This window comes from Bombus vosnesenskii, unplaced genomic scaffold, assembly GCF_011952255.1.
Source record: "Bombus vosnesenskii isolate JDL3184/JDL3185 unplaced genomic scaffold, Bvos_JDL3184-5_v1.1 scf7180000014105, whole genome shotgun sequence".
Taxonomy (NCBI): Eukaryota; Metazoa; Arthropoda; class Insecta; order Hymenoptera; family Apidae; genus Bombus; species Bombus vosnesenskii.
In genome coordinates, this window is record NW_022883371.1 from 587,187 (window position 1) to 612,984 (window position 25,798).

The following is a 25,798-nucleotide window of genomic DNA, read 5'->3' on the forward strand; positions in this document are numbered from 1 at the left end:
TATTCATTTATAAATTAAAATTATAATATTTTAAATTAATGTAAAAAAATTATTACAATAAAATATATTATTCTACATTTTTTCCTAATTTTCATTTCTTTGAATCATTTAATGTTTAGCAGCTAATTTATACAAAAAACAGAGATATAATAAACATATATATATAAGTATTATGTGTGTAAAATACAATCAATTATATTATACCATAACTATTGTCTGTTTTTAATGTGTTATCTCTTTACATATCTATGCCCATTTTTATTATATATAAAAGAAGTCGATGATAGGAATTTCACAACTATTTAGTACAACTATTTTCTTCTCTTTTCAAAATTTATATTTTTAACACTTTACCAAATATTTTTTGATAGGTTATTTATGGAAAAGTCAACGTCTATAAGGAATTGATAAAAAAATAGATAATTGGAATTAAAGCATTAGTATTCTAGAATATAACACTGAATAAGTCTTTAATTGTTTAATTGCAATTTCATACCACTTTTCAGATTTTGTCTTTAAATTTAACTTGGTCTACAATTTAAAGGTTGCACAATTGATTGATCTTGATTATCATCACCATCTTCATTCAGTTCAGCCTGCTGAACAGGAAATCTATACCCCATATTCATAAGCATTACTTCAAATGGATCGCTTTTCATGCGTATTTGATTTGCAGATGCAGCATCTTCTAAATTCTGAATTTCTCTTTCATTTATGCTACCATCCTACATCAAATAAATACTCAAATATAATTTTTAAAATTAATTAAATATTTTATAAATATCAATCCTTATTTATTTATCTTTATTAAATAAAATAGATTTTGGTAAGTAATTATAACATATACCTCAGGTAAAGGACTCCATAATCTAACTACTGGATCAATACCACTAGTAGCTAGTAAACATGTAGATGGATGAGGTTGAAGACAATTTACAATGCGTTCATCTCCTCTTAGTACACGTATAATATTTGTGGTATTACGATCCCAAATAAAGAAAGATCCATCATCTGATCCTGCTACAATATATTGACCATTGCTTAAAGAAAAAATTATTAATTATAAATGCATTACTAATTAATAAACTTCCAAAATTATTTATTAAATTATTTTTAAAATGTACTTACTTCCCAAAGAAATTGGCTTCCTTTATATCAGTTGTAGTATTACAATGCCCACAAAACCTCATTTTGTAATCAATTGTATTGCGTCGCCATTCTTGTTCATATTCTGATATTTGAATCATTAATTGATTCATGTCAATATCTCTACCTGATTGTATAATAATTACATTAATCACCAATTGAAAAAATATTTTGAAAGAATGAACATAAAAAATATATTGTTAGTATACTATCATGTAACAAATATAACAGCTACATATTTGGATTCATTCATATTTCATGTGCATATTATAAAATATGGAAAGTATATTAAATCAAATAGTTTTCTTTTACTTTTCCTTTATATTTCTGTAAAACATGTCTTTTGTACTGAATACATATTTATTTTATTTTTTCGTACTTAATTGCCTTAAAATGTTATACTTGATGTGCAAAAATATAAAAGTTTAAAGAAAAAGCACTAATTTTATATAGTTCTTATATTCTACAATGTCCATAATATAAGACAATAGATTTAGTTGTTGTATTGTGTATATGTTTAAGATATTTTATTAAAGGATATTGGGTTGCTAACTAAGTGATTGCGGATTTTGTCAATACCACCTAATGACAAGATCTGCAATAACTTAGTTGCCAACCCAATATATATATTCTACTATAGATTAATATCTATGACATTATGAAAGAAATAGGGCCTTGAGACTTCTTTCATTCAGCACAAGATCTTATTCCCTATGAAACTACATGGAGGAGTAAAGATGAAAATACCTTTAAAATATTCAATGCAAGTAAATTGTATGTAATATATAATATTAATTTTTATATTAAACTAAATATTTTTCAGCTTTAACGAATTTTTAAAATAGTAAACTCTTTAGAATTAAATTAGGATACTATTAATAATTAAAAGGCATGCAAACTTATTTATGAAGTGAAAGTGAATAGGTATATAAATATATCTAGAAGAAGAGCTAGAAGAAGAGATAAAAGATATATAAATATAATGTAACACATCATATACAATGTATAATCTAATACATGAATGTCTGTTTTAAGGAAATATGCACGACAATACTACATACAATTACATATCCAAATAAAATCTTATGTTTTTTATTCATTTAGCAAATTATTTGGGGGAATTTGGAAATTTAAAAAAAAATTAAAAGAAAGAGAGAAAATATTTTGTTATGATATCGCTATTAGTACATATTTTAGCTGTACCAGGCAAGTAATCCTTGAAAATAATACAAATAATACATTAGTAGGTAAAATTTTTAGTGACATATTATGTTATATTTATATCACTGCTTATTATACTAGAATTAAATGATATCAACATGGTGTACTGAATACAATTTTACATCTGGATACATGTAAAAATGAAACTAGATAACATACTCCTTTTAAATGTTTGTTTTCTTAAACAAGGCAATATTTCGTAATATTGAAATAATTAATAAGCAGAATTTTATTATTTATCAATGGAAACTGTAAGATAAATCAATTATGTATAAAATCATTCACAAAATCAGAAATCTTACAAAATATTTTTCTTTGTTATATGTGATTTCAATACATGTATATATATACGTATTTGTATGTCGTATATATGTATATGTGTGTTGTATATATGTATACATACGTGTATGTATATACAATGTTCAGAAAAATGGATTTAAAGGAGAAAGAATGTTTTTGAATACTTTGTTCGTCTCATAGAATACCTTTTAACTTCTTTCTTAATGTTAATATATTTAGTATATATTCCAAATTTGTTTTTATATGGATGTTATGAATATTATGTACATCGTTTGCATATTTTTATTGACTGTTATGGCATTATTAGACTTATACTATGCATTATATATAATATAAGGATGATATAATGAAATATTACTACAAGATATAAACGTCATAGAATAAAAGGATTTTTTATTCCACTTTTCTATCATTATTTATTGTGATTAATAGAACTTCTTGTGCTTGGTGGATAAATATGTTACGTATTAAATGAGTAATAATTATTAATTCATTCTAATTCTTTAGTGAACTGAAATACTTTTTAGCTATAAATAATACTTTAAACCTCCAGTCTCAAAGAACAGATTACTGTAAAAACTTGTTGAAATAAAAAATATCCAGTTTAACATGAAAATAAAAATTTCGTATTTCATAGATGCCCATTCTTATTAAAAAATGTATGAGATGAACTTCATTTTTACATTTTAATATTACTCTCAATAACTTTCTTGCAGTAAATAAGGAGACTTTTTTGTGTAAAAAACAATATAAAAATTTGCAAGTTCCTATCATAGATTCAAAAAAATTAATCCGAAACAACTTTAGTAAAAACCTCCTATATATATATATATATGAAATATGTATATGTATACATATCATATCAACCTTGAATATAATATAACGAAAAAAGACATACCAGAATCTATAGCTTCTTTTATATCCATTTTTAATGCTTTACACGCAGAGTTGGATGCATATTCCGGAAATTTTTGTTGAAAGTCTTTAATTATTTTATCAGCTTCAACTGATTGATGTAAATCAAAGAGACAACGAGCCAATCTATAAATATATATATGCGTATATATATATATATATATATGTACACATATGTGTATATATGTATACAGAATGAATCACGTAAAACAAGCCATCTGTCTAACACTTTCAGTTGTGGAGGTAAGAAGAAATGTTTGAAACAAAAGTTATTTGAAATTTCATCTTTTTAAATGGAACTATATGTTTTTGGACATCTATAATGGTATCCTTCTTCAAGATAATAACCCTAGTCATACAAGATCACTAAAGGTTACGGACGCAGTAATATATAAGAAATTAAAATTCATGATGAATGTTCCTAAAACAGAGTATTCTTGACTTTATTAACAGAATCATACTCAATACAAAATCTAAACAAATTTTGTGAAGACATTTATCATCAAAATCCTCTCACAGTTATGTAAATAGTAATACGAATAATAGACTGATATTAAGTTTCAAATGATAAATATCTTTAAACTATCATTAGTCTACATTTTTGCATTCAAGTACTATGCTTGTACCGAGACAGATTTCCTGAACGGCTTTGTCTACCTCGTTCTACGTTTTACGCATACAGTTATAGAAGAATTTTAAGAGACCAACAACATATCCATACATTTTGAATTGATTGAGTATGATTCTGGCATTAAAACCGAAATATTCTGTTTCAGAAGCATTCATCATAAATTTTCATTTTTTACCTATTATTACGTCTATAAGCTTGAGTGACCTTAAATGATATAAGCATTGTCGTATGGAGAGCTACAGTCGTAAGTGCCCAAAAACACATAGTTCCATTTAAAGAGATGATGTTACAAATTTTCTAAGCACGTCCACCTGTTAAAAAGTTTTTACCATTTACCATTGAAAATGTTATTCAGGTGGCATATCTTATATGACACACTCTGCATATAATATACATATTACATATATGTTAAATTTTCTAAAATTAATCACCAATTTCCAGGCATTTCCAATAATTTGCTAAATAAATGTTTTGAACGAAAATTAGATCAACAGCTGTAAATCATAGCCAATGAAACAGTATTATTGTTATTGTTAGAACTGCCTGAAAAATGATGGTTAATCTTAGAAGATACACCCTGTATACAAGATTATATTATACATATTACGTTTAATTAAACTGAATATGTTATCATATATGAACATATATTCACAGATTGTTATTACCTAAAATGAGCCTTTACATGTCCAGGATCAAGAAGCAATGTTGTTTGACAATCTTTAAGAGCAGCATATATATCACCATCCCTGTAAATTACGTACAACTCTATTCAAAATCTATATCCAGAAATATAAAAAGTATAATAGTGGAGAGATCATACCAAGTTCTTTTCATATATGCTGCAGCTCTGTTAGCAAAAAGCACAGCAGCAGTAGGACAATAACAGATTGCTTTATTGTATAAATTAATTGCCAATGTGTACTTTTGTTGTTCAAAGCTTTCATTTGCCTACAAAGAAAAATAATAATAAGAGAAGAAAAGGAACATAATTAACTCATTTAATTATTTTCAGATATAATAAAGAATTATTTAATTAAATAAATCAAGTAAATTAGTCCAAATTAATATTATACAATTTTTAACCGTTTTTTCTACAATAATTTATTATAATCATTGTTTAAAATATTGTTCAATAAAAGAAAATTATTTATTTTATATTTTTAACTATAAAATAAGATTTATATAAAACGAGTAAACTTACTTGACGTTTTAATTCTTCAACATGTGGTGGTAGGATTTTAATGTTTTTGTTGGTAAAATCTGTAATATCTTCATGATTTGCCATACTGCACTTTTCAAAATCTCCTATTAGCAGTTTTTAACGAATTTAAAGTTGCATATAAATTTAAGATATAACTTAATTTATCTAAGATTGTAGTAGATAGCGAACAATATAAAATTTAATATAAAAGTTATTATTCCAATCATAACTGGTATTTTATGATGATTACCATTTATATATATTTCCTATTATATTTTCAAAATGTTTAAAAAGTCATGATTCACAAAATATAAAACATTGTAATAATTATAATCATTACCTAAATACATATTTGAGGAGTAACCAAAGCAAGTCTTCAAATTTTTTGGATTATTGATGTCAAATAAATAAATTTGTTCACCACCCATGTTAACAAGTAGCTCGTTTCCGTCAGCACTGAAGGTTAAATATGTAGTAGTGAGACTTCTATTACTGTCACGTTGCCGAGAATGCAGATGGCCTGCTCAATATCAAACATTAATAGTTTTCGTTAGAGTGATCGTGTAATATATAACAATAGAGGAAGATAAGGGTAAAGGAGTCGCGTACGCTATTTCTGATCGTACGAACGAACCCGCGATAAAGTACTGTGCGCAACCCAGTGGTACATTCTCATCTGGATCACCTCCACCAGCTAGACGTATACATACATTTCCTCTTGTCCAGTTACTATGTGGAGACGAAATAGGCACCTATCGTCAAAACAACATACAAAGAAAAATTTTTCTTGCTCAATCATTTAATGTTGGTTTATATTAGTGTTTATTTCAAATATATCATAGTTTAAGAATAAGGCTCTTTCAAATAAAACTATTTTTATACATAAATTTATTGCATGCTTAGTTTTTGTTTTGTAATTACCTGAGAAAGCTTAATCATTCTACGGTCATACATTCGTATATATGCATCATTGGCTCCAATAGCTATTAGTTCAGGTTTTTTTGGATTCACAGAAATACACTTGCCTTCTGCATATCGACCAGCATGATTAACAAGATTTACTAATACACTATTACAACCATTGCTTTTGCAACTATGAGGGGCACGAATATCATATTGTAAAATAAGACCATCTTCTGCAGCACTCCAAAAAAGAAAAGGTACAGTAGTTGCAGTAGCAATACGTTTTACACGACCTATATGACAATTACATGAAAATATTGGTTCAAGAAGCGTAAGATCACGAACTCGTACTTTCCCATCTCCAGCACCTGATACCAATATCCTATCATTTGATTTTGGCATGAACTACAAAACAAAAAAAGGATTATATTCTTTTCTCACTGCTGATCTCCAAAACTCTGAGAATTTAAAACTTACAGAAATTAATAATTATTTAAATTAAAATTTTAGTACTTAGAAGATTACATATATAATATTAAATTACCTTAACAGAAAATATATTTCCATGATGACGTGTACGAAGTATTAACTTTTTTTCATATCGAAATGGATCCCATAATATAATATTCATATCATCAGATGCTGAAGCAAGAATTCTAAAAATATATGTTAATACATAAACATATAACTTATAGTTAATTTATAGTTAATTTTCTCATTATCTACGGATATTTACATTTATTTTAAATAATTCTATGATGTTACTCTATGACTGTGTTTTATGTTATTTAAAAAAATACTTACTGCCCACTTTCATTCCATTCTAAACAATTAACACATCCTGTATGACCAACTAATTCTTTTTCAAGTCCTAACCGGGATATCAAATTTTCTGTCACATGTAACTTCTGAGAAACTGCATATGCCACTGAATCCTAAATAAAATAATTTAAATAGAATTAAACATCAATTTAGTTTTATATAAAACATGTTTAAAAAAATAATAAAGTCTATACTAACATATAAAGACATTATGAGAAGCCATTAAACTTATATTAAGAAATAATAAATATTAATATATTTACAACTAAATAAATAGATAAAGAAATGCGTAATTATATATTATTATATATATTAACGTACCCGTATTTCACGTTGACGTACTAAATCCAAAACTCTGTAATCTTTATCATGTATGTTAGGAAGCATTTCTATGTTTATTTCATAAATCACTTATTGTACTAAAAAAATTAAATATCCTCTGAAAATCATAAGAAAATTTATTGTCATTTTTATTTAATATATTACGTTCGAATTTTTTTTAGTAAAAGATGTAAATGTATGTAATTATGTGTTTTGCAAAATATAACCTCTCATATAGAGGTACTATTGTATTGAAAGTGTAAAAATTAGTTTTACGAAAACCGGACAAGAATACTTAACTTAAAATTAATGCGATAAAACAAGATACAAAACGGTTAATAAGTCGTTACTTATTCATACATCATCAAAATATTATTGAAATGTTCTTGCACTGCTGTCCTTTTACACAATACCATGAACTTAACATAACTTTTGTACTTTATCACATTCTATCGTATAGTTGATATATGTATATATATGTATGTCTATATATAGACATATATTTATTTATGTATCATATTCATTATTTTGAGTTCACATATGAACCAATTTTGCAATTATTTTTTATCTTTTAGAACAACTTATGTGGAGATATAACTCTCTGTATATCAAGTCTTGCTTCCATTTTCATTTTTTACGTGTTCCTCTATTATTTGATTTGTCTGTTCAGGTTTGACATCTATAATAATTAAATTAATCTAGAATAGTAATAAATCTGATATATATGTTAAATTTTCTTCACTTTATTATTTATGTAAAATATATCTGTACGTATATCTTTGTTTATGAATCTTTCTAATTTGAGAATAAATATTTTAAATGTCATTATATTTTTAACCTAACAAAAACCTAACAAATTCATATACCACATAATATTCATGTAAGTACTTATATTTATTATATTTGTACTGTTATTATTCCTGTCATGGGATTTATTATTATTATTATACAATATACAAGCACATATTCTATTGTATTAAATATTAATATATGTATATGTACTGATAATTTAACGAGTTTAAAAGTTTATAAGCGTTCCCAATATTATTATGAAACATAAAATGTATTAATCTGTACTTTCTAAAGTATAAATAATCTAATTTAATCAGGAAAAATTAGGAAAAAATTAATTTATATCTTTTTTAAATGATCTATTTATTTAAAAATATTTCTATGCACTTATATATATATATATATATATATATGATAAAATTACATCTCACATACATATAAAATTATCAAATTTTCTAAATTGAAACAGAAAGATAAGGATCTTAGCAAGTAATTTTTAAGATAAAAAATTGTGGTATTTAAATAAAATACTATCTGAAATGGAAATTTTTGATTCTTGTAGAAACTATCTTAATAAATTGGCCCATCATCTAAATTATCGTCTTCATCATCGTAACCTTCTCCATTATCGAAATAATTATTCACATAATCAGTTCCCTCATCCATTTCCTCATCTAGTTCTTCTTCCTCATCTTCTGCTTGCTCATCATCCTTTCCTTCTGCTTCTTCCTCCTCCTTTTCTTCTTCCTCTGCATCACTTTGTTGCAAACTCTCTTTTTTTTCTAATTCTTGCAACTTTAGCTCTATATCAATGTTCTTACGTTTTGTCTGTGGGTTCTCACATTTTTGTCCTTTACGCTTTCGCAATTGAGACTTTAATTCTATAGGCATTTTGCTCCAATCATATCTACTCTCATAACTACTTTTATCAGTAATCAAGTCTTGATATCGATCTGAATACCTCTCAATATCCTTTTTAATTACTAAAGGCAAAACATTGTTAGGCGATTCTCTCATATATTCTGCATATCCTTTCTTTAATTCCAACAAATAACTCATTTCTTTAGTAATATTTAAAGGCAATGGTTTATATTCTAGAAGAGGATATTTTAATGGAGGTTGTAAAACTGGTGGAGGTAATGCTTCTCCTTTAGCAAAGCCTAATTGTTCCGTACTGATTGACATGGAAGGCTTACCTCTTCCCCTACCACGTCCCGCCATGATAGTATTATATATTTATCTTATTATTATATTCAGTAGGATAGAAAAAGGCAATGTTCATTCCAAATTTGTTAGTAGTTACAAGAATATATGTGTTTAATTACTCTTGTCATTTTTCAGTTTAAATGTGAGTATGAAAAATATGAAATATCAGTACTTTAGAAAATTACCTCAGACATTTTAGACCATAAGTTATTTTTTACTTTAATAATCAGGAAATAAGAAGGATATTTGACAAAATCGAAGACTTCAACAGCTAATTCTGTCTTACATATTCGTAAATGATCTCTGCAAGAACATAAGTAATAATATGTTTTAGTATAAACTTCAGTAATATACTCAATCTTCAGTTTATAATATGATACATAGATATAATCTCATTAATATTTAATAGTCAGATTCTGTAAGTAAGCTTAAATAGAATGTATTAAATAAATAAAATACATATTTTTAACAACTGTGATATTTGTTTTAATGTATCAAGAAGCAATAAATTTGTTAATATTATTATAAATACATCAATGATACTTTAAATACTATCATGTCTGAATAATAATGTAACTTATTATATGTACAACATTCAGTACAACTTTTGAATTTTATTTTCGAACATGTTAAATTTATTTTCTATGAATAAAATACTTAACTTACGGCGGTTGAACTTTGTTTTGAGTACACCGAATTTGTAACTTCTTTTTATATGATATGATAATGACAAAATGTAAAATTCAAGTATAATTCAAAAATACTAGTCCTAAGGCGTGGAGATCAGTATTGTAAAAATATTGTATACTTGTACGTGTATAAAATTAATAACTAGTGTATGATTTATTAGTACGCTATATTTACTTCACATAGTTCATATTATGATCATATAAACTAACTGCGAAAGCACGATCATATGAACAGACTTTGACTCGACGTTGACACTCGATCGACATACTTGATTTCTACTGAAACCAAATGTATAAAGGAACCGTCCGAAAATTGAGTCGTGATAAATCAACATGGAAGACAAGAAAAGGATTTCGTTCTGCACATGCGTGATATGCTATGGATGTTTAAGACAGAGACAAAGACACTATATTTATCTTTGTCTATCTCATACAACAAGAATTTTGTTGTCTTCGATGTTGATTTTTCGTGACTCAATTTTCAGACGGTTTTCCCTAGCGAGTTTTCATTGATGACTGATGAATGATGACAAATGCATGTACATGTGGTTTTGGAGATTTCATGACAGCACCGTTATGCGGCTTAATAATTAAATACTATACCAAAATGCTGATACCCTCACCAATCCCCCTCCATTGCAGTTGCCGGACTTGTGTATACGTGGGTATGTATACTAGCGCGCAGTATATAGTGTTATACGACCGTGCTTAATGGTTACGAATGTTTTACGAAATTATAACTAGCTGGCGTCTTTTATCATAAACGTGAAAATTGTTAAAAACCTTAATACGATATTTCGTATTAAATAACGTGACGTAACGTGAAAATAAATTAACCAAAATGTTAGTGTTGTTTGAAACCCCTGCGGGATATGCAATTTTCAAGGTAAATTATATTAAAAGCTGTAACTTAATACTTAACCTAAAAAATGTTGCACGTGTTCGTGCTGCTAATAATTTTTAGGTTTATTTTAACAATTTAAGTATCTTTTTACGTTTTAAATACGGTGTAAATACCTTATTGGTTTAAATATGTATCATAAAATCATGTTTGTTTCTTACAGTTACTTGATGAAGATAAGTTAACAGAAGTAGAAAATCTTTATCATGATTTTGAAACACCTGAAGCAGCTAGTAAGATGTAAGTTGATGTTTTTGACTTTAATTTTGCATTACAATAATTTTGATAAGTTCTGTTGTTAAAAAATGCATTAATACCTTTAATTGAAGTAATAAATTCGATAGAGCAAGATATTGCATTCAGAACAATTTTAATTTTTAGTCTTAATATTAAATATCTTGCATTACAGAGTGAAGTTGAAACACTTTGAAAAGTTTGCCGATACTACTGAAGCTCTTGTAGCTACAACTGCTGCGGTAGAAGGTAAACTTTGTAAATCATTAAAGAAGATACTTAAAAAACATTGTAATGAACTTCAAGAACAACTAGCTGTAGCTGACGCTAAGCTAGGTAATGCTATAAAGGATAAACTGAGTTTGTCTTGTGTCAGTAATACTGCTATACAAGAATTAATGAGATGTATAAGAAGCCAGATGGATAGTTTATTGGCTGGTTTACCTAAAAAAGAAATAACAGCAATGGCATTGGGTTTAGCACATAGCCTTTCTAGGTACAAATTGAAATTTTCACCTGATAAAGTTGATACTATGATAATACAAGCTGTTTGTTTGTTAGATGATTTAGACAAAGAATTAAATAACTATGTTATGCGTTGTCGTGAATGGTATGGCTGGCACTTTCCAGAACTTGGAAAGATTATTACAGATAATATAGCATTTGTTAAAACAGTAAAAGTAATTGGAACTAGAGAGAATACTATAAATTCAGATTTATCTGATATATTATCAGAAGATGTAGAGGGAAAAGTAAAAGAAGCTGCTGAGATATCTATGGGAACTGAAATCTCTGAAGATGATATTTTAAATATTCAACATTTATGTGATCAAGTTATTGAAATTTCTCAGTATAGAACACAATTATATGATTATCTTAAAGCAAGAATGATGGCAATGGCACCAAATTTAACTGTTCTTGTTGGAGAGTTAGTGGGAGCTCGTTTAATCTCACATGCTGGGTCTTTAATTAATCTTGCTAAGCATCCAGCATCTACTGTGCAAATACTTGGTGCTGAAAAAGCTCTCTTTAGAGCATTAAAATCAAAAAAAGATACTCCAAAATATGGTTTAATTTATCATGCACAACTTGTTGGACAATCTTCAACAAAAAATAAGGGAAAGATGTCCAGAATGTTAGCTGCTAAAGCTTCATTAGCAACTAGAGTAGATGCATTAGGAGAAGATGGCAGCTTTGATCTTGGTGCTGAACATAAAGCTAAATTGGAAGCACGTTTGAGGATTCTAGAAGAAGGGAATTTACGTAGAATTAGTGGCACAGGCAAAGCAAAAGCAAAATTTGAGAAATATTATACTAAAAGTGAATATATTCAGTATTCTGTTAATGAGGATGTAACTCCTCGACATGGGAAAAGAAAACATTCTGAAATTGAAGATAAAAAAGCGCTGATCGAAGAAATTACAAAGCCAGATGAAGAAATTACAAAGCCAGTTGAAGAAATTACAAAGCTAGATGAAGAAATGCCTAAGAAAAAGAAAAAGAAAGTTAGTGACAGTATAGATGAATCAGTAACTCAGGAAGTAGCTCAGTCAGAAGAAGTTTTGACAAAGAAAAAGAAGAAAAAAAGTAAAGTACAGGATATAGAAGGTAATATTGAATCAAGCTTTAAATGTGAAGAAGAAGGAGAGAAAGCAGTAGAAAACATTCCTGGGATATCAGGGGGTTAGTTTTTATTTTATCTATTTTATGAATTTTAAATCTATAATATGATATGAATAAAATTACAAGTAGAAAATATAATATGTACAAATTTAATATACATATAAAATATGTTTTTTTTTTGTTATAGAGCAAATAAAGAAGAAAAAGAAGAAGAAAGATAAGGATCAGGAGATTGAAGAGACTACATTCACAAATGAAGAAACAAGTGAAAAAGTTATAAGCGAAAAAAGAAGAAAAAAGAAAAAGAAATCTCAAGATGAATGAAATTTTTTCAACATATGCAATTTAAAAAAGTAATTTTTTAAAAATATAACTGTTCATTATCGATTGTAAACTTATATATAATTAAAAAATTAATTTTCTTTAAATATACATATATGAAATTATGTTTTTATAATAGAATTCAATTATATATTTTTAAATATAAACAATATAATCATACAATTTGAAGATAAGTGTATAAAAATGACTGTGAGTCTGTATTTTGTAAGATGTATTATATTAAAATACAAATATTTCAAGCATTAAATAAAGAATGATCAGCAAATAGTTTAGTTAATATTTAGAAATATGCTCAGTATTAGTGACTTAGTGTCTTCTTCATTTTTTATATCTTTTTTAATATGATATATGTCTTAAAACATCATTGACATTTACTCATTATTATCTATTTCTTTTAATAACATACTTCGAAGTTTAAATTTTGTAAATTCATAATTCTGCATGTATGTATTATCTGTTTCCAAAATTCTTCAATAGTATTAATGGATGTTTCATAAAAAATTAATTACGAATATCTCTATAAATAATTTATAAATATTTGTATAATAATTGTTGTACTGATGCATTTAAAATAAATTTAATGATAATACAGTTACATGTAATGAACCAGAAGTGGAATCTATAACAAGTATATTTACTGTTTATATTCAATTATAAGATATCATTGAAATTTGTTTGCGTTTCATTTAGATGTTAATAAGAAGTTTTTTTTATATTTTAGAATGATTTTCTAAGTAAATTATTGAAGACAAGTAGTTTTGTATAATACCACTGAATTTGTCTCAATATTACTTATAAAACTAAATGGGAAAAACATAACTTCCAAAAAGTACAGGTGACCACAACTTTTTGTCAAAAAAAAGTTTCAGGCTAGTTTTACATTACAACTTGTTATTGATTCAGGACTGATCAACATTTGTTTGGAACATTTTTTTATTAGATTACTAAAAGTTCCTAAAAAATCGTGACAGCCATAAATATACTGTATATTTATACATTTAACAACATAAGGCAATGTAGATACATATACATATGGATATTCCCATTGATTTGAATTTATGTTATAACTATGTATTTTATTTATTGAATGTTTTAAAATATTACAGCAATTGTGTGTAATAATTACATATATCTCTTTTTCAAAAAGCTCAAACTCAACATTGTATTTTCTCCTCTAAATCAAACATCTTTTCCATATTTTGAATAATATGAGTAATATTTATGTGTATATGTATATTTACATTGAATGTAATATACATTTATCATAATTTCATAAACTAAGCGTAATCATTCCATATATGTTAGTATTTAAATTTCTATTTCTAAATTGAGTTTGTACAAAATATAAGCTATAGCTTTTTGTATTTTCTATTTAAATATTATTATGATATTAAAATCTTATATAATATCATATCAATATTTAAAAAAGAAAACAATAATATTTAAAATTACTGATATATGCACTTATATTAATTCATTCCAATGTATCATATCAATTATGATACAATAAGGTCATATAATTTACAAACACTTTTATAAAAAAATCACATCATAATTTAATGTCAGAATATATTTATTTCGTTTTACATATACTTTAAAGTATTTTTTAAGATTTGGGAAAATAGATTATACATACTCTTTGAGAACTATACAATATAAATTTTAAATTCTACTGCACTAGAATGTTTATAGTATTTTTATTAACTGTTTTCTAATTTCTTTTAGAATATACAGGTAAGTATATATCAATATATTATTTTTATATAAATAAATGAATTTATTTTATAAATCATATTTCAATTTATTTGTACAATTTGCTGCTGCAAAATATAAATTAATATAAGTCGTTTTGGAGGAAAAATAACTGATAATTATGATACAACCTTTTTATATATATAAGTTTTTCTATATAAATTTCATATATATAATAAATTTTGATAAGGTTGTAAGAAATATTCTTTGAAAATCTGTAGATTTTATAAAAAATTAAAAATTATAAATATTTGGAATCTCCCTCTCTCTCTCTCTCACACACACACACACGGGCGCGCGCACACACAGTGTATAATATGCCCTTAAAAGAAACTGCAATATTGCAATTCAAAATTAACAACAATACTATAATATTCCATTTTCTTTGCCTTATGTTTTACAGTACTGTATATCTAAAGTAAATTGTTAAATACTTAGTCATTGAATTTTGTTAAAATGAATAAAAGATATAAATGACTAATTAATAATTATCTGTATGTAATATTGTGTAATAAGATAAAATATAAAAAATGTTAAAAAAATAGATATTGCATTCTTGAAATATAAATTTTAATGCTTTGGACATAAAAATATTTGTGTGAAAAATACATAAAAATTATATATGATCTTTGTTTTTCCTTATAAGGGCATGATTTTATGAATAACTTATTGCACATAAAAATTAATGAACAATAGGCTGTGCATATAAACTTAATCTTAATAAATTTCAAAATGTTTTTACTTATAACTAAATGTTTGTAAATTATTAGTTATATACGTTATATATCTTATAATTTTTCAGAATACTAGAATAGTGCATATATTATGTATTATACATAATATCATAATTTTTTTATAATAATTTATCGAATACTAGTAAAGAGGTTTAATACAGACTTATTTTCTTTCTGACTACGTGCTTTACTGAACACATTCCAAAAACGTAAAGTTTCATCTCCAGCACCAGTTACAATAGCTTCACCATCTGGTGACATAGCTAAATATAAAACTCTATATGAATGTCCTGTTAATTTTGCAACTTGAGTTAGACTGGGATATTTCCACACCAGAATTTGGTTTTGAGAATAACCATGTGTACTGACTAATTCTGAACTGTGCTTACTCCAAGCCAAATTACAAACTTGAGAACCAGTATCTACACATTGCATTGGTTGACCGGTTAGTGTATTCCAAAATCTAATGCATCTGTCTGCTGTACCACCACCAGAAGCTAAAAGACCATGATGATGTGGAGACCACGCGATAGCTTTGACAGCTGCTAGATGTTCAGTATATGTTTGTATCGGTGAAAGGGAATGTAAGTTCCATACGTAAAGACGATTGTCATTTCCACCAGAGGCTAAATATTGATTATCTGGGGACCATTTGAGTCCACAGACTTCTTGTCTATGAGCTCCTAAACGTCTTTCACTCACAACACAAGGAGTTCTAACATCTCTTTGTAATATTAACCTATCTCTACTACCAGATGATAAAACTTCACCATTCCAAGCTAGAGCTCCAACTCTTGCACTATGTCCTTGTAACTTGCTTACTTGTTTACTCACAGCTACATCCCATACTTGGATATAGCCCAAATGTGTACCAACTGCTACTAAGTTTCCTCTTTCGTTCCAAGCAACTGATGTTACACTATTACCATCACTGGATAAATCACATAGTCTAGTCACCTGGCTGGTACACGCAGACCACAAATAGACACAGCTACCTAGACCAACACTGAGAACATTTTGAGAAGACCAATCAACAAGATTTAAATAAAAGTCATCTTGCAGTTCAGGGGCATCTAGTACTTTGAAAGGTATTCTGGAAATCTTCCTTGTTGCTTTTCTTGGGGATCTTAAAAGTTTTTGACTTTTGGCACTCAATGGTGACAAAGAATAAGGTGAACTTTGATCCAATAATGTGTGGTCTTTTGTAGGTGTAATGTATTTAAAAAGATTTCTGGTAACCACTGGTGATAATACTCTTCGTTCTTCACATTGTCCTTTTACATCTTCTATGCTTGCTCCAAGCAGTTCATTTTTTAAGAGACAAGAATAGGCAATACCATCGCGGTTACTTTCTCCATTCTCGCGAGTCTTCTTTGTGACTATACCATTTCGATTGTTCTCTGATATCATTGAAAATGTTGTTTGGTAATTATTGCCCGACCGTGTTGGTATAAATCGATCGAAACTATTATTCATCATTTTAGTTGGCGAAAAATATACTGATGGATGAAGTCCAGGACTTGCTAGACTATCTATATGGCTCTCGCTGCTTGACTTTAACAGCCGTTTTTCGTATTCGTGGTGAAACATTTTTTTAATGCTACTCTTTCACATTCACTCACATAATTATTCACCATACACGATTGTTCTCCTTTAGATTATGTAAATTGCACGTCCATTGTCATTTTTCATACAAAACACGGTACTGATGAAATTGAGCAAACTGTCCCGTAGAATCTCTATTCAACGTCAACTTGGAAAATTTTTGATACGGAAATAAGGAGGTTGAACGTGATTCTCCAATCGAAAAGCTTAATTCAAAGCGCTATGTTTAAAAACAGATAGGCAAATGACTGTGTAAAAAGCTGTACTTGAATGAGCATCCACCTAGCGACGTACTAACGAAATTATAGTGAAATGTTGTTGTATAACGTACTTTTTAAAGAATATAAATGAAGAATTTAGATATCTCATTTATTACCAATAATATTATGTATTACCATTATTAAGTTGATTCCAAATTTTATATATCATAATATATTCAATGATAGGACCAATCGTATACCATATCTACTTTTGCGCTATAATAATGTATATTAATGACATTAAGTAACGTTTTAGAAATTATTGTTTTAGTGATTTGCCCTACTAAATTATAATTAGAGGAAATTAAAAGTGCAATTATTTTGTATGTGATTTACGTAAAATGTAACATTTTCTGTTTAATTTTTGTTTTTGTACTGCACATATTTATGTATTATATATTTATTTTTGTACGTATATACTTCGCATATACAGGATGGTTGGTAACTGGTGGTACAAGCGGAAAGGAGGTGATTCTACGCGAAAAAAGAAGTTGAAAATATAGAATAAAAATGTTCTTTTTTAATTTCTTTTTTTTTTAATTTTTCCATCGAGACAACGATTTACAGTGAGATCCATTATAACGCACCGCACGCATACCGAGCGAAAATTCAAAGTCGATTTTCTCGAAAACAAAGCCTCAAACGAAAAATTTTTATTCTATATTTTCGACTTCTTTTTTCGCGTAGAATCACCCCCTTTCCACTTGTACCACCAGTTACCAACCACCCTGTATATTGATAGTTAAATAACTCAAAATTCATAATTCGATGGATATCAATGAATAGTAAACGTTCGCTAACAAATTTTAAAGTTATAATTCAATATATAATTAAAAAAATTATATGTTTATTTAAGATAAATGTTTAGTTTATTTAGAAATATGTATTTGTGAAATTACTAACAAATATATATATTCTGTGAATAATTTCATAATTTTTATTAAAATTTAAATGTGTTTAATCGTAAGAATAATTTAAAATATGCATTATTTAGCGAAGTCAAAATTTTATTTATTCGCATCCAAGATACAAGATTGCGCATGCGGCATGCGTCAAAATTGACGTGTGTATATGTATGTATATTACCATTTTGTATAATCGAACAATCTTCAAATATTTTTAAAGGTATGTATACATCTTTCTGTATGTATAAATGTTTCGTTTTTGTAAAACTGTAAATACCATTCTTATCTTTATTTAAGAAATCAAACTAACATTGTAGAATGACGATAATAAGGATTTTGCTTTTAAAGTACATGTAATATACCAACCTTAACACTCAATTTGTGGCTTACGTAAGCTGTACAACCTCTTTTGTACAAAGTATTAATAATTAGTATAAAAATATCAAGTGTTTGTATTTTAAGCATAATGCAAAACGTGCTTGAAACTGTACACATACAATAAGTTGTTCTGTTGATGTAAAGGTTAAATAATTTTATTCAATAACTACAGTTTTGTATTACATTAGATAATTTTTTCTAATTTCTTGTTTTATTCTGACCATAAATTTTGTGTAATAAACAGATTAAATTTTCAAAAAAATTACGAGTAATGTGTTAAATTAATACATTTTCATATTAATAATAAATTCACTTATATTTTGTTATTGTATTTCAATATATGAGGTCTTTAAATTCATCTTATTATATGTGTTATATATAAAATTTTGTATTTCTATACAAAAGCATGTTATGTATTGTGTATATATTTACTTAACCTTACAATAATTTTAATGCCTGACTTAACAAAGTTATGTATTTCCATCTGTTTTAATTACCTAAAAATTGCATTTATAAATTAGATTTGTTTATCCTATATTTTAGGTATTTTTTGTAACATATGATTATTGTTCAAATATTTGATTATAAATTAATAATTTAATTTCAGATACAACTTTTTTGAAAAAATGGGAGGTCATAATCATGGGTATAAAATACCAAGTCCTGATATATACAAAGTAGAAGATGTGCCACAGCTTAAAATGGTCCAAGAGGAACTAGCTAAACTTGGGTTGAAGGACCCTTGGTTAAGAAATGAAGTTTGGCGTTATACAGGACTACCTGGTAAATCACATTTCTTACGAGTGTTTAAGGGAGTTACCACGGGTATGCTAACCGGATTTGCAGCATTTTTAGTAACAATAGGCATAGAACAATATTTTGGAATTACTTATGGCAAACATCATGATAAACATCATAACAATGATGATCATCATTAATATTATATAAGGACATATTTGATGGCCAGGAAATATTAAACAGTTTAAATTACTGTTATATGTATTATAGCTTTAAAAATAAATTAAAATTTGAGATTTAAATGATGAGAGTAATGAATTCTTCCACTCAGTTCCAATAAACATGCAGTACTTGGTTCATATATAACATAAGGAATATATTCTTATTTAATACATTGTTGACCAGCTATTTCATGTAAAGATTAACACGTATAACGTTGCAACGCATTTGTGCATAAAAATACGAGTTTATTCGTGAGCAGTCAACCGTATGTTAATATGAACTTTACAACTTATACATGTATGAAAGTATCTTTATTTATTTACTGCATTATACAAGAACTGTTACATATCAGTCAGGCAAAATTTATCCAAATGAATAACAAACAAAGATAAATATAGCAATCGTTATTTGTGAATGAAGAATAATTTTATTTATTCGCAAAATTTGTCTTCGTTCGTAATTAATACAGTTCGTAATTAATTTTTTGTCGAACAATACATAGCGAGATTATACGCACTATGATTTTATTTGCGTCATTCATGAATAAATATACAAGTAATAAAAGGAAAATAGTAACTCCTAATTACGAATTTAACGAATAATTAAATATTTGTGAATAAATTTATTTGTGAATAAAAGTTTCGAATAATTTATTTATTATTTGGATAAAAAAATTAAATAATGCCGAACTCTGCTGTAAATTTTTCAGCGTGTTGCATTATACAAATCCATATTGTAAGGATTCAAAAGATATATGTCATAGCTTTCACGGATGATTTTACATTTTCGGATCAGTGGATATTTGTTAAAAGATAGTGTATATCGTAAAACTTGACTTTGAACAGTTGAAACGTTGCGATTTATGGTTCCTTTAACAAGTTTTGTCCTTGTGATGAGTAGAATGAAATTTGGCCTTGAAATTCAAGGTCAACATCTATTTTGTAGTATGCACTTTTTTTAAACAGATTTCTATTAAACCAATGGTTTAAATGGAAGGTGTGAAATCATCTGGTAAACCTATGACATATATATTTTTTAAATAGCCTATACAAATTAATAGTAAGTACTATATGTTAATATAAACGTATCAAATACAAAATATGTCACAATATTTGAATAATACAAATCATTTACATAAAAAACAATTTATCTAATAATGTATGATTATTTAAATTCTTTTTGCCATTTTCTTTTACTATCACAACTAACAGCATTGACACTAATACTGTAATTATAATAGCTAATGTACAATCGTTACATAACACAATAATGAAAGTAAATACTGAAATTTCAAATGTTGCAAATAACCACTCATTTCCATATAATAATACTTGACTGAAAGAATAATTATTATCTGCAAAAATTATATATATGAGTTATCATTAAAGCTACTTTTTTTTCTTTTTCTATTAAAAGAAACATTACCAATATAGAAAATTGATTTCTCTTCGTTGTGGGAAAACACTATATTAAATAACTTCTCAAAAAAATGTTGTTCTTTAATGGCATAGTCTTCATTTGTTATGCAGTGATCTAGATATTTACATAGATATTCTTTCAGTTTTAATTGATTATTGAAAATATATTCCCAATTTGAATAATAAGTCCTTATAAAATTACTTGGTTCCTGAAAAGAAGTAAAAATTATAAATAATTAGTTCGCAAAATAAATTTTAAGAAATGTTAGCTAAGGTTGTGTTATACATACGATATTCATCAGCTCTAAACTTTTGTTAAAAGTAATTCTGAAAGTTTTTGTTAAGTACAATATAAATGTTTGTTGAGTTGTTCCTGGTACAAGACCTCTATGTGCACATAAATTATTTTTTTCCATTTGTAAATCATTAATTAAAGTACGTAAGTCTGTGTCTGCAAATCCATGCACTGATCTGTTGTGAAATGATGAAAATATTTAATTATAAGCACTTTACTTCTATACAGGGTGGTTGGTAACTGGTGGTACAAGCGGAAAGGGGGTGATTCTACGCGAAAAAAAAGTCGAAAATGTAGAATAAAAATCTTGTTTCTAATTTTTTTTTTTAATTTTTCCATCGAGACAACGATCTACAGTGAAATCCGTTATAACGAGACGTGATAAAGTGCACGCGTACCGAGCAAAAATTCAGAGTCGATTTTCTCGAAAACAAAGTCTCAAACGAAAAATTTTTATTCTATATTTTCGACTTCTTTTTTCGCGTAGAATCGCCCCCTTTCCGCTTGTACCACCAGTTACCAACCACTCTGTATATTTATATTTATTAATGCATATTACCTTCCATGAATATAAAAACCATAATAATTAAATGGTAAAATAAATACACTGATGTTTGCAATTGAACATACATTTATAAATTCTTGCATTTTGTTTGCAATACATTGTTCATAGAATACAATGGACACTAACCACTGGATGGAATAAGTTAATATATATATTAAGACACATATTGTAAAATATAAAATAAAATTACAATCTTCAGAAAATGTTGGGATTATTTCTGGTATCCCAAGAATCCATGGATACAGTCGTATGACCTATTCGAAATATAAAATTTAATCTTAATCATTTAATTTCTCGCTACTTACTCTTGCATAAAAAATACATAAAATAATTTACCTGAAAAATACATAAAACCACAAGCAATTGTATCTTTATGTTTATCTTTCTTTCAGTTTGAAGATTTAACCACTGACTTGCAATAAAGTATGTCCTCCATATACTAATAGATGAATTATTAAAATTGCTACTTTTATTTATCATCTGATCAGAACTTTTTGATATCGAGTTTGTAATTGAAATATTAGTTTTGTGCTTGTTAACTGGAAAAGATTTGTTAAAATTTTTGAAGTTATTATGCTTATTTAACTTATACAAGATTTTCTTGCGTTTAGCTGTTATTGTTTCTGATGACATTTGCAAATGTTTTAATTTATTCCTTGAGAGTTTATCATTATGGAATTCATTTATAGGCACATATGGAAGATCATTACATTGATTGTATGTCATTTTTGGTTGTTCCCAATCAATAAAGAATATATTAGTATTCCAATATTGACAAATAAATCCAAATATTTCTATAAGCTAAATTAGAAATTAATAAATTTGAAATACTTAAAGTAATTAATTGTATATTTATATTTTACGTTTAAATACTTACTTTAGAAAAAAATGCTACTGTACTAAATGTTTTTATCATCTTTTCATTGATATCTTCAGAGAAGAGGATATACGGTATTGTTTTTCCTTTATAAAACATAAATAGATATAGGCATAAAATAACCAAACACAAAATAATTATGCTTCCTATAGCAGACATAGTGTAAATAAAAAACCAAATAAGTACAAATACATTAATGGAAGAAGCGTGATGTTGTTTACTATATTTCCATGTTTTTATCCCAGATAAAATGAAACTTAATCCTGACAAAATCCCAATAATTATCTAGGAACGAATATACATATAACAATAATAATATTATAAATATATCTTATTGTTATTTTCTTCTTATTACTGTTTTGTATATTTACCATGAAATGTGAATCAATATTCTCATCTTTTAGAGTGAATCTTATTTTATAATCTAATGTAACTTCTATAATTTTATCAATCTGTTCATATGTTAATTCAGCATATTCAATAATTAATAATGGAGGAAATATTTTATTGTTATCCTTTGTACTTTGAATATTAATTCTGTAAAAAGTATTATAATATATAAATTTGTTATTTTAGTAGTCACATGTTAAATTTAATATATAATTTGTTTGATAAAATCAAATTTTGTTTGATAAAGTCAAATTATAAAGAGCAGGTAAAGGACTCACATTACGTTCAAAGATTTCATATAACGTAATACAGACAGTTCATCACCATTGTTACTTGTGAGATTATATAATGTTTTAAAACCACTAGTATTATCAACAAAGAAAAATTTTCGAACTAACTGCCAATCTGATAATTTATTATGATTCTGTAAAATTGTTAGGATTATATATATTTTAAAACACTTTCATAAAATAATGCACAAAGCACCATTTACAATCTAATATAGTAATCAAGTATTTATATCTAAATTTATTGACTACTTCATAATTGATCTTCTTACCTGATTAATGTTTTTAACAAATACAGGTAATGCATACATTAAAATTTTGTTATCTCTTATAAATGTTAAGTATGGAGATAGAAACTCTATCTCTGTGTGCAGTAAATTTTTAATTGCAAATTTACATTTTTTTTCAAAATTAATACCAAATTTAACATGCTCTAACAAATTGCATGGAATATTAGGTGTACCAATTGATTTGAAATTGCCATGTAAAGAGAATGTTATAACTGTAAAATTTAATATATTATCCTAAAAAGATATGGTTTATATTATCAAATATTATACATTTAAGTAATAGATTGTTACAAATATTACAAATACATATATATGTGTTACATACCTTGTCTCCTTTCATCAAGCTATAATTTTGCGTAATTTGTTTGCTATTTAATACAGTTGTAGCTTCATCTTTATTATAAAATAACCATATAGGTGATTTTTGTTTTTGCATAAAGAACTTGCATGCAATATCATTAGCATAAAGACTTAAAACACATATGTTTGATAAATATTCACATGCTAATTTATCTCTTTTCTAAAAATATGTGTGTACTATTATTTTCTTATTTTTATATTCTTATTTGCTCTCTTACCTTACAAAAATATATAGCAGTCTGAAGTTCATTACTAAAATAATTATTTGTGTTTTGACTGTTAAACTTCACTTGAAATGCAGGTTTTAGATTCTCTTTATCAACAGAAGTACTTTTATGTAAACAATAATTCTGTAGCTGTGTATAATGGTACTTTGTTAAATACATATCAGTTTGATAATAATCATATTTAAAATTTTTGCAGGGCAAGCATCTAGATACATCCAAAAATGGATAAGTATTATTGATACATGGAACACAATGTATAGTATCCAATAACGTTCCATCTAAGTGTCTATCTACTGTAAAATGATTAAAATATAACTAATAATAATATAAATAATTAAAGAATCTGCAATTTAATCAATAGATAATATGTTACAAATATGTAATTTAAAGTAGTTTGGTTTAAATGCTAATACATAAATACTTTTGCCTATTGCAAATGCTTTAATTATTACCTTGTATTTCATTAGGGGCGCATCTACACGTCGTGTTACATGATACGCAGTCATTCCCATCCGAAGTTACTGTAGCATTAATGCCACAAAATACGCATACGGGATAACCATCCTTGAAACCAATTTTTTTACTAAATTTGTTACATATACATCGTAATCCTATAAAAGGAATAATTTAAGTATTTAAATAAAATGTTGAAAAATTTAATTTCAAACTCACGGTCGACAGATGGTTTTAAATTTTTATTGGCATCACATGGCATGCAGGTAAGTGATGTGGTATCAAAATATTCGTTATTTTTACATTTCGATGGTTGAGAATATTCAAATAATTCTTTACTCACAGCAACAATTTGGGTAAAATTTACCGAATAGATTAAGAAATAGAAAAAGATATCTTTTCTTGTAAAACGACACATTTTGTATACATTTGATATCTATATACGTATATATGTACTTACTTACTTTGTGTACGACTTTCGTTTCTATAGTAACCGGTCATGAAAGTTTGTAATATCTTACCTATATATGTAGATAATCTTTTACGTATTTTATTTTTTAAGAAAGTACAACAAAGAATCTAATACAAAGTTTCAAATACGATAGTAAATATTGAAGTACATATATACACACACGCGCGCGCGTGCGTGTAAAAAATGTATATGAACATATATATGTCGGAGTGCCATCGGGAGTGAGGTTGGGGGCGGCCGAGGTATCTCCTCGGGAATTAGCCATGGATGCAAATGACGATGGCTCCAGATTTGTTGACGAATCCACGGCACACGGGATGGCA

At 26.7% G+C, this 25,798-nt stretch overlaps 6 protein-coding genes across 14 annotated transcripts; 2 read left to right on the plus strand and 4 right to left on the minus strand.

Annotated features, from left to right (window-relative positions):
- Positions 1–88: 88 nt before the first annotated feature.
- On the minus strand, positions 89–8,166 carry LOC117239698 (WD and tetratricopeptide repeats protein 1-like). Of its 5 annotated transcripts, XM_033505479.1 has the most exons (15): positions 7,760–8,161; positions 7,461–7,578; positions 7,122–7,252; positions 6,862–6,973; positions 6,336–6,722; positions 6,049–6,166; positions 5,755–5,934; positions 5,415–5,518; positions 5,034–5,161; positions 4,879–4,959; positions 3,566–3,708; positions 1,129–1,273; positions 848–1,040; positions 497–725; positions 89–394 (listed from the first exon to the last, which is right to left on the minus strand). In XM_033505479.1, the coding sequence occupies exons 2-14, from the start codon at positions 7,524–7,526 to the stop codon at positions 522–524; spliced, it is 1,992 nt and encodes a 663-aa protein (XP_033361370.1). In that variant the 5' UTR covers positions 7,527–7,578; positions 7,760–8,161; the 3' UTR covers positions 89–394; positions 497–521. The 5 variants fall into 5 exon arrangements, with proteins under 5 accessions (XP_033361370.1, XP_033361371.1, XP_033361369.1 ...); XM_033505480.1 differs by having other exon boundaries at positions 376–725; positions 7,821–8,161; XM_033505478.1 differs by having other exon boundaries at positions 376–725; positions 7,761–8,161.
- A 475-nt stretch (positions 8,167–8,641) lies between these two features.
- Positions 8,642–10,441, minus strand: LOC117239705 (DNA-directed RNA polymerase III subunit RPC7-like). The gene is made up of 2 exons (XM_033505494.1): positions 10,125–10,441; positions 8,642–9,761 (listed from the first exon to the last, which is right to left on the minus strand). The coding sequence occupies exon 2, from the start codon at positions 9,471–9,473 to the stop codon at positions 8,823–8,825; it is 651 nt and encodes a 216-aa protein (XP_033361385.1). The 5' UTR covers positions 9,474–9,761; positions 10,125–10,441; the 3' UTR covers positions 8,642–8,822.
- Positions 10,442–10,819: 378 nt separating this feature from the next.
- LOC117239701 (nucleolar protein 58) lies at positions 10,820–13,469 on the plus strand. Of its 3 annotated transcripts, none has more exons than XM_033505487.1 (5): positions 10,820–11,033; positions 11,212–11,288; positions 11,458–11,868; positions 11,950–12,965; positions 13,093–13,469. In XM_033505487.1, the coding sequence occupies exons 1-5, from the start codon at positions 10,989–10,991 to the stop codon at positions 13,227–13,229; spliced, it is 1,686 nt and encodes a 561-aa protein (XP_033361378.1). In that variant the 5' UTR covers positions 10,820–10,988; the 3' UTR covers positions 13,230–13,469. The 3 variants fall into 3 exon arrangements, with proteins under 3 accessions (XP_033361378.1, XP_033361377.1, XP_033361379.1); XM_033505488.1 differs by having other exon boundaries at positions 10,825–11,033; positions 11,458–12,851; positions 12,958–12,965; positions 13,093–13,195; XM_033505486.1 differs by having other exon boundaries at positions 10,823–11,033; positions 11,458–12,965; positions 13,093–13,467.
- A 1,346-nt stretch (positions 13,470–14,815) lies between these two features.
- On the minus strand, positions 14,816–17,581 carry LOC117239702 (fizzy-related protein homolog). Its single transcript, XM_033505489.1, has one exon. The coding sequence runs from the start codon at positions 17,321–17,323 to the stop codon at positions 15,863–15,865; it is 1,461 nt and encodes a 486-aa protein (XP_033361380.1). The 5' UTR covers positions 17,324–17,581; the 3' UTR covers positions 14,816–15,862.
- Positions 17,582–18,611: 1,030 nt separating this feature from the next.
- On the plus strand, positions 18,612–19,921 carry LOC117239619 (NADH dehydrogenase [ubiquinone] 1 beta subcomplex subunit 3). 3 transcript variants are annotated; one of them, XM_033505338.1, is made up of 2 exons: positions 18,612–18,723; positions 19,489–19,921. In XM_033505338.1, the coding sequence occupies exon 2, from the start codon at positions 19,508–19,510 to the stop codon at positions 19,817–19,819; it is 312 nt and encodes a 103-aa protein (XP_033361229.1). In that variant the 5' UTR covers positions 18,612–18,723; positions 19,489–19,507; the 3' UTR covers positions 19,820–19,921. The 3 variants fall into 3 exon arrangements, with proteins under 3 accessions (XP_033361229.1, XP_033361230.1, XP_033361228.1); XM_033505339.1 differs by lacking the exon at positions 18,612–18,723 and adding an exon at positions 18,753–18,827; XM_033505337.1 differs by lacking the exon at positions 18,612–18,723 and adding an exon at positions 18,919–19,025.
- Positions 19,922–20,886: 965 nt separating this feature from the next.
- On the minus strand, positions 20,887–25,514 carry LOC117239620 (meckelin). The gene is made up of 13 exons (XM_033505340.1): positions 25,223–25,514; positions 25,003–25,161; positions 24,542–24,843; positions 24,289–24,483; positions 23,946–24,197; positions 23,665–23,810; positions 23,368–23,533; positions 22,997–23,281; positions 22,456–22,920; positions 22,114–22,373; positions 21,550–21,730; positions 21,267–21,468; positions 20,887–21,195 (listed from the first exon to the last, which is right to left on the minus strand). Exons 1-13 carry the CDS (start codon positions 25,419–25,421, stop codon positions 20,972–20,974), a joined length of 3,036 nt encoding a protein of 1,011 aa, XP_033361231.1. The 5' UTR covers positions 25,422–25,514; the 3' UTR covers positions 20,887–20,971.
- Positions 25,515–25,798: the final 284 nt, after the last annotated feature.

Bases quoted from the DNA above. Each gene is read 5' to 3' on its own strand.
- LOC117239698 (XM_033505479.1), bottom strand. From the start codon at position 7,526: ATGCTTCCTAACATACATGATAAAGATTACAGAGTTTTGGATTTAGTA. The intron at 7,253-7,460 runs GTACGTTAATAT...TATTTTATTTAG, and splicing joins TACGTCAACGTGAAATACGG to GATTCAGTGGCATATGCAGT. The intron at 726-847 runs GTATATGTTATA...TATTTGATGTAG, and splicing joins TATGGAGTCCTTTACCTGAG to GATGGTAGCATAAATGAAAG.
- LOC117239705 (XM_033505494.1), bottom strand. From the start codon at position 9,473: ATGGCGGGACGTGGTAGGGGAAGAGGTAAGCCTTCCATGTCAATCAGT.
- LOC117239701 (XM_033505486.1), top strand. From the start codon at position 10,989: ATGTTAGTGTTGTTTGAAACCCCTGCGGGATATGCAATTTTCAAG. The intron at 11,289-11,457 runs GTAAGTTGATGT...CTTGCATTACAG, and splicing joins CCTGAAGCAGCTAGTAAGAT to AGTGAAGTTGAAACACTTTG. The intron at 12,966-13,092 runs GTTAGTTTTTAT...TTTTTGTTATAG, and splicing joins CATTCCTGGGATATCAGGGG to AGCAAATAAAGAAGAAAAAG.
- LOC117239702 (XM_033505489.1), bottom strand. From the start codon at position 17,323: ATGTTTCACCACGAATACGAAAAACGGCTGTTAAAGTCAAGCAGCGAG.
- LOC117239619 (XM_033505338.1), top strand. From the start codon at position 19,508: ATGGGAGGTCATAATCATGGGTATAAAATACCAAGTCCTGATATATAC.
- LOC117239620 (XM_033505340.1), bottom strand. From the start codon at position 25,421: ATGTGTCGTTTTACAAGAAAAGATATCTTTTTCTATTTCTTAATCTAT. The intron at 25,162-25,222 runs GTGAGTTTGAAA...TTCCTTTTATAG, and splicing joins TTTAAAACCATCTGTCGACC to GATTACGATGTATATGTAAC. The intron at 21,196-21,266 runs GTAATGTTTCTT...TAATTTTTGCAG, and splicing joins GAAATCAATTTTCTATATTG to ATAATAATTATTCTTTCAGT.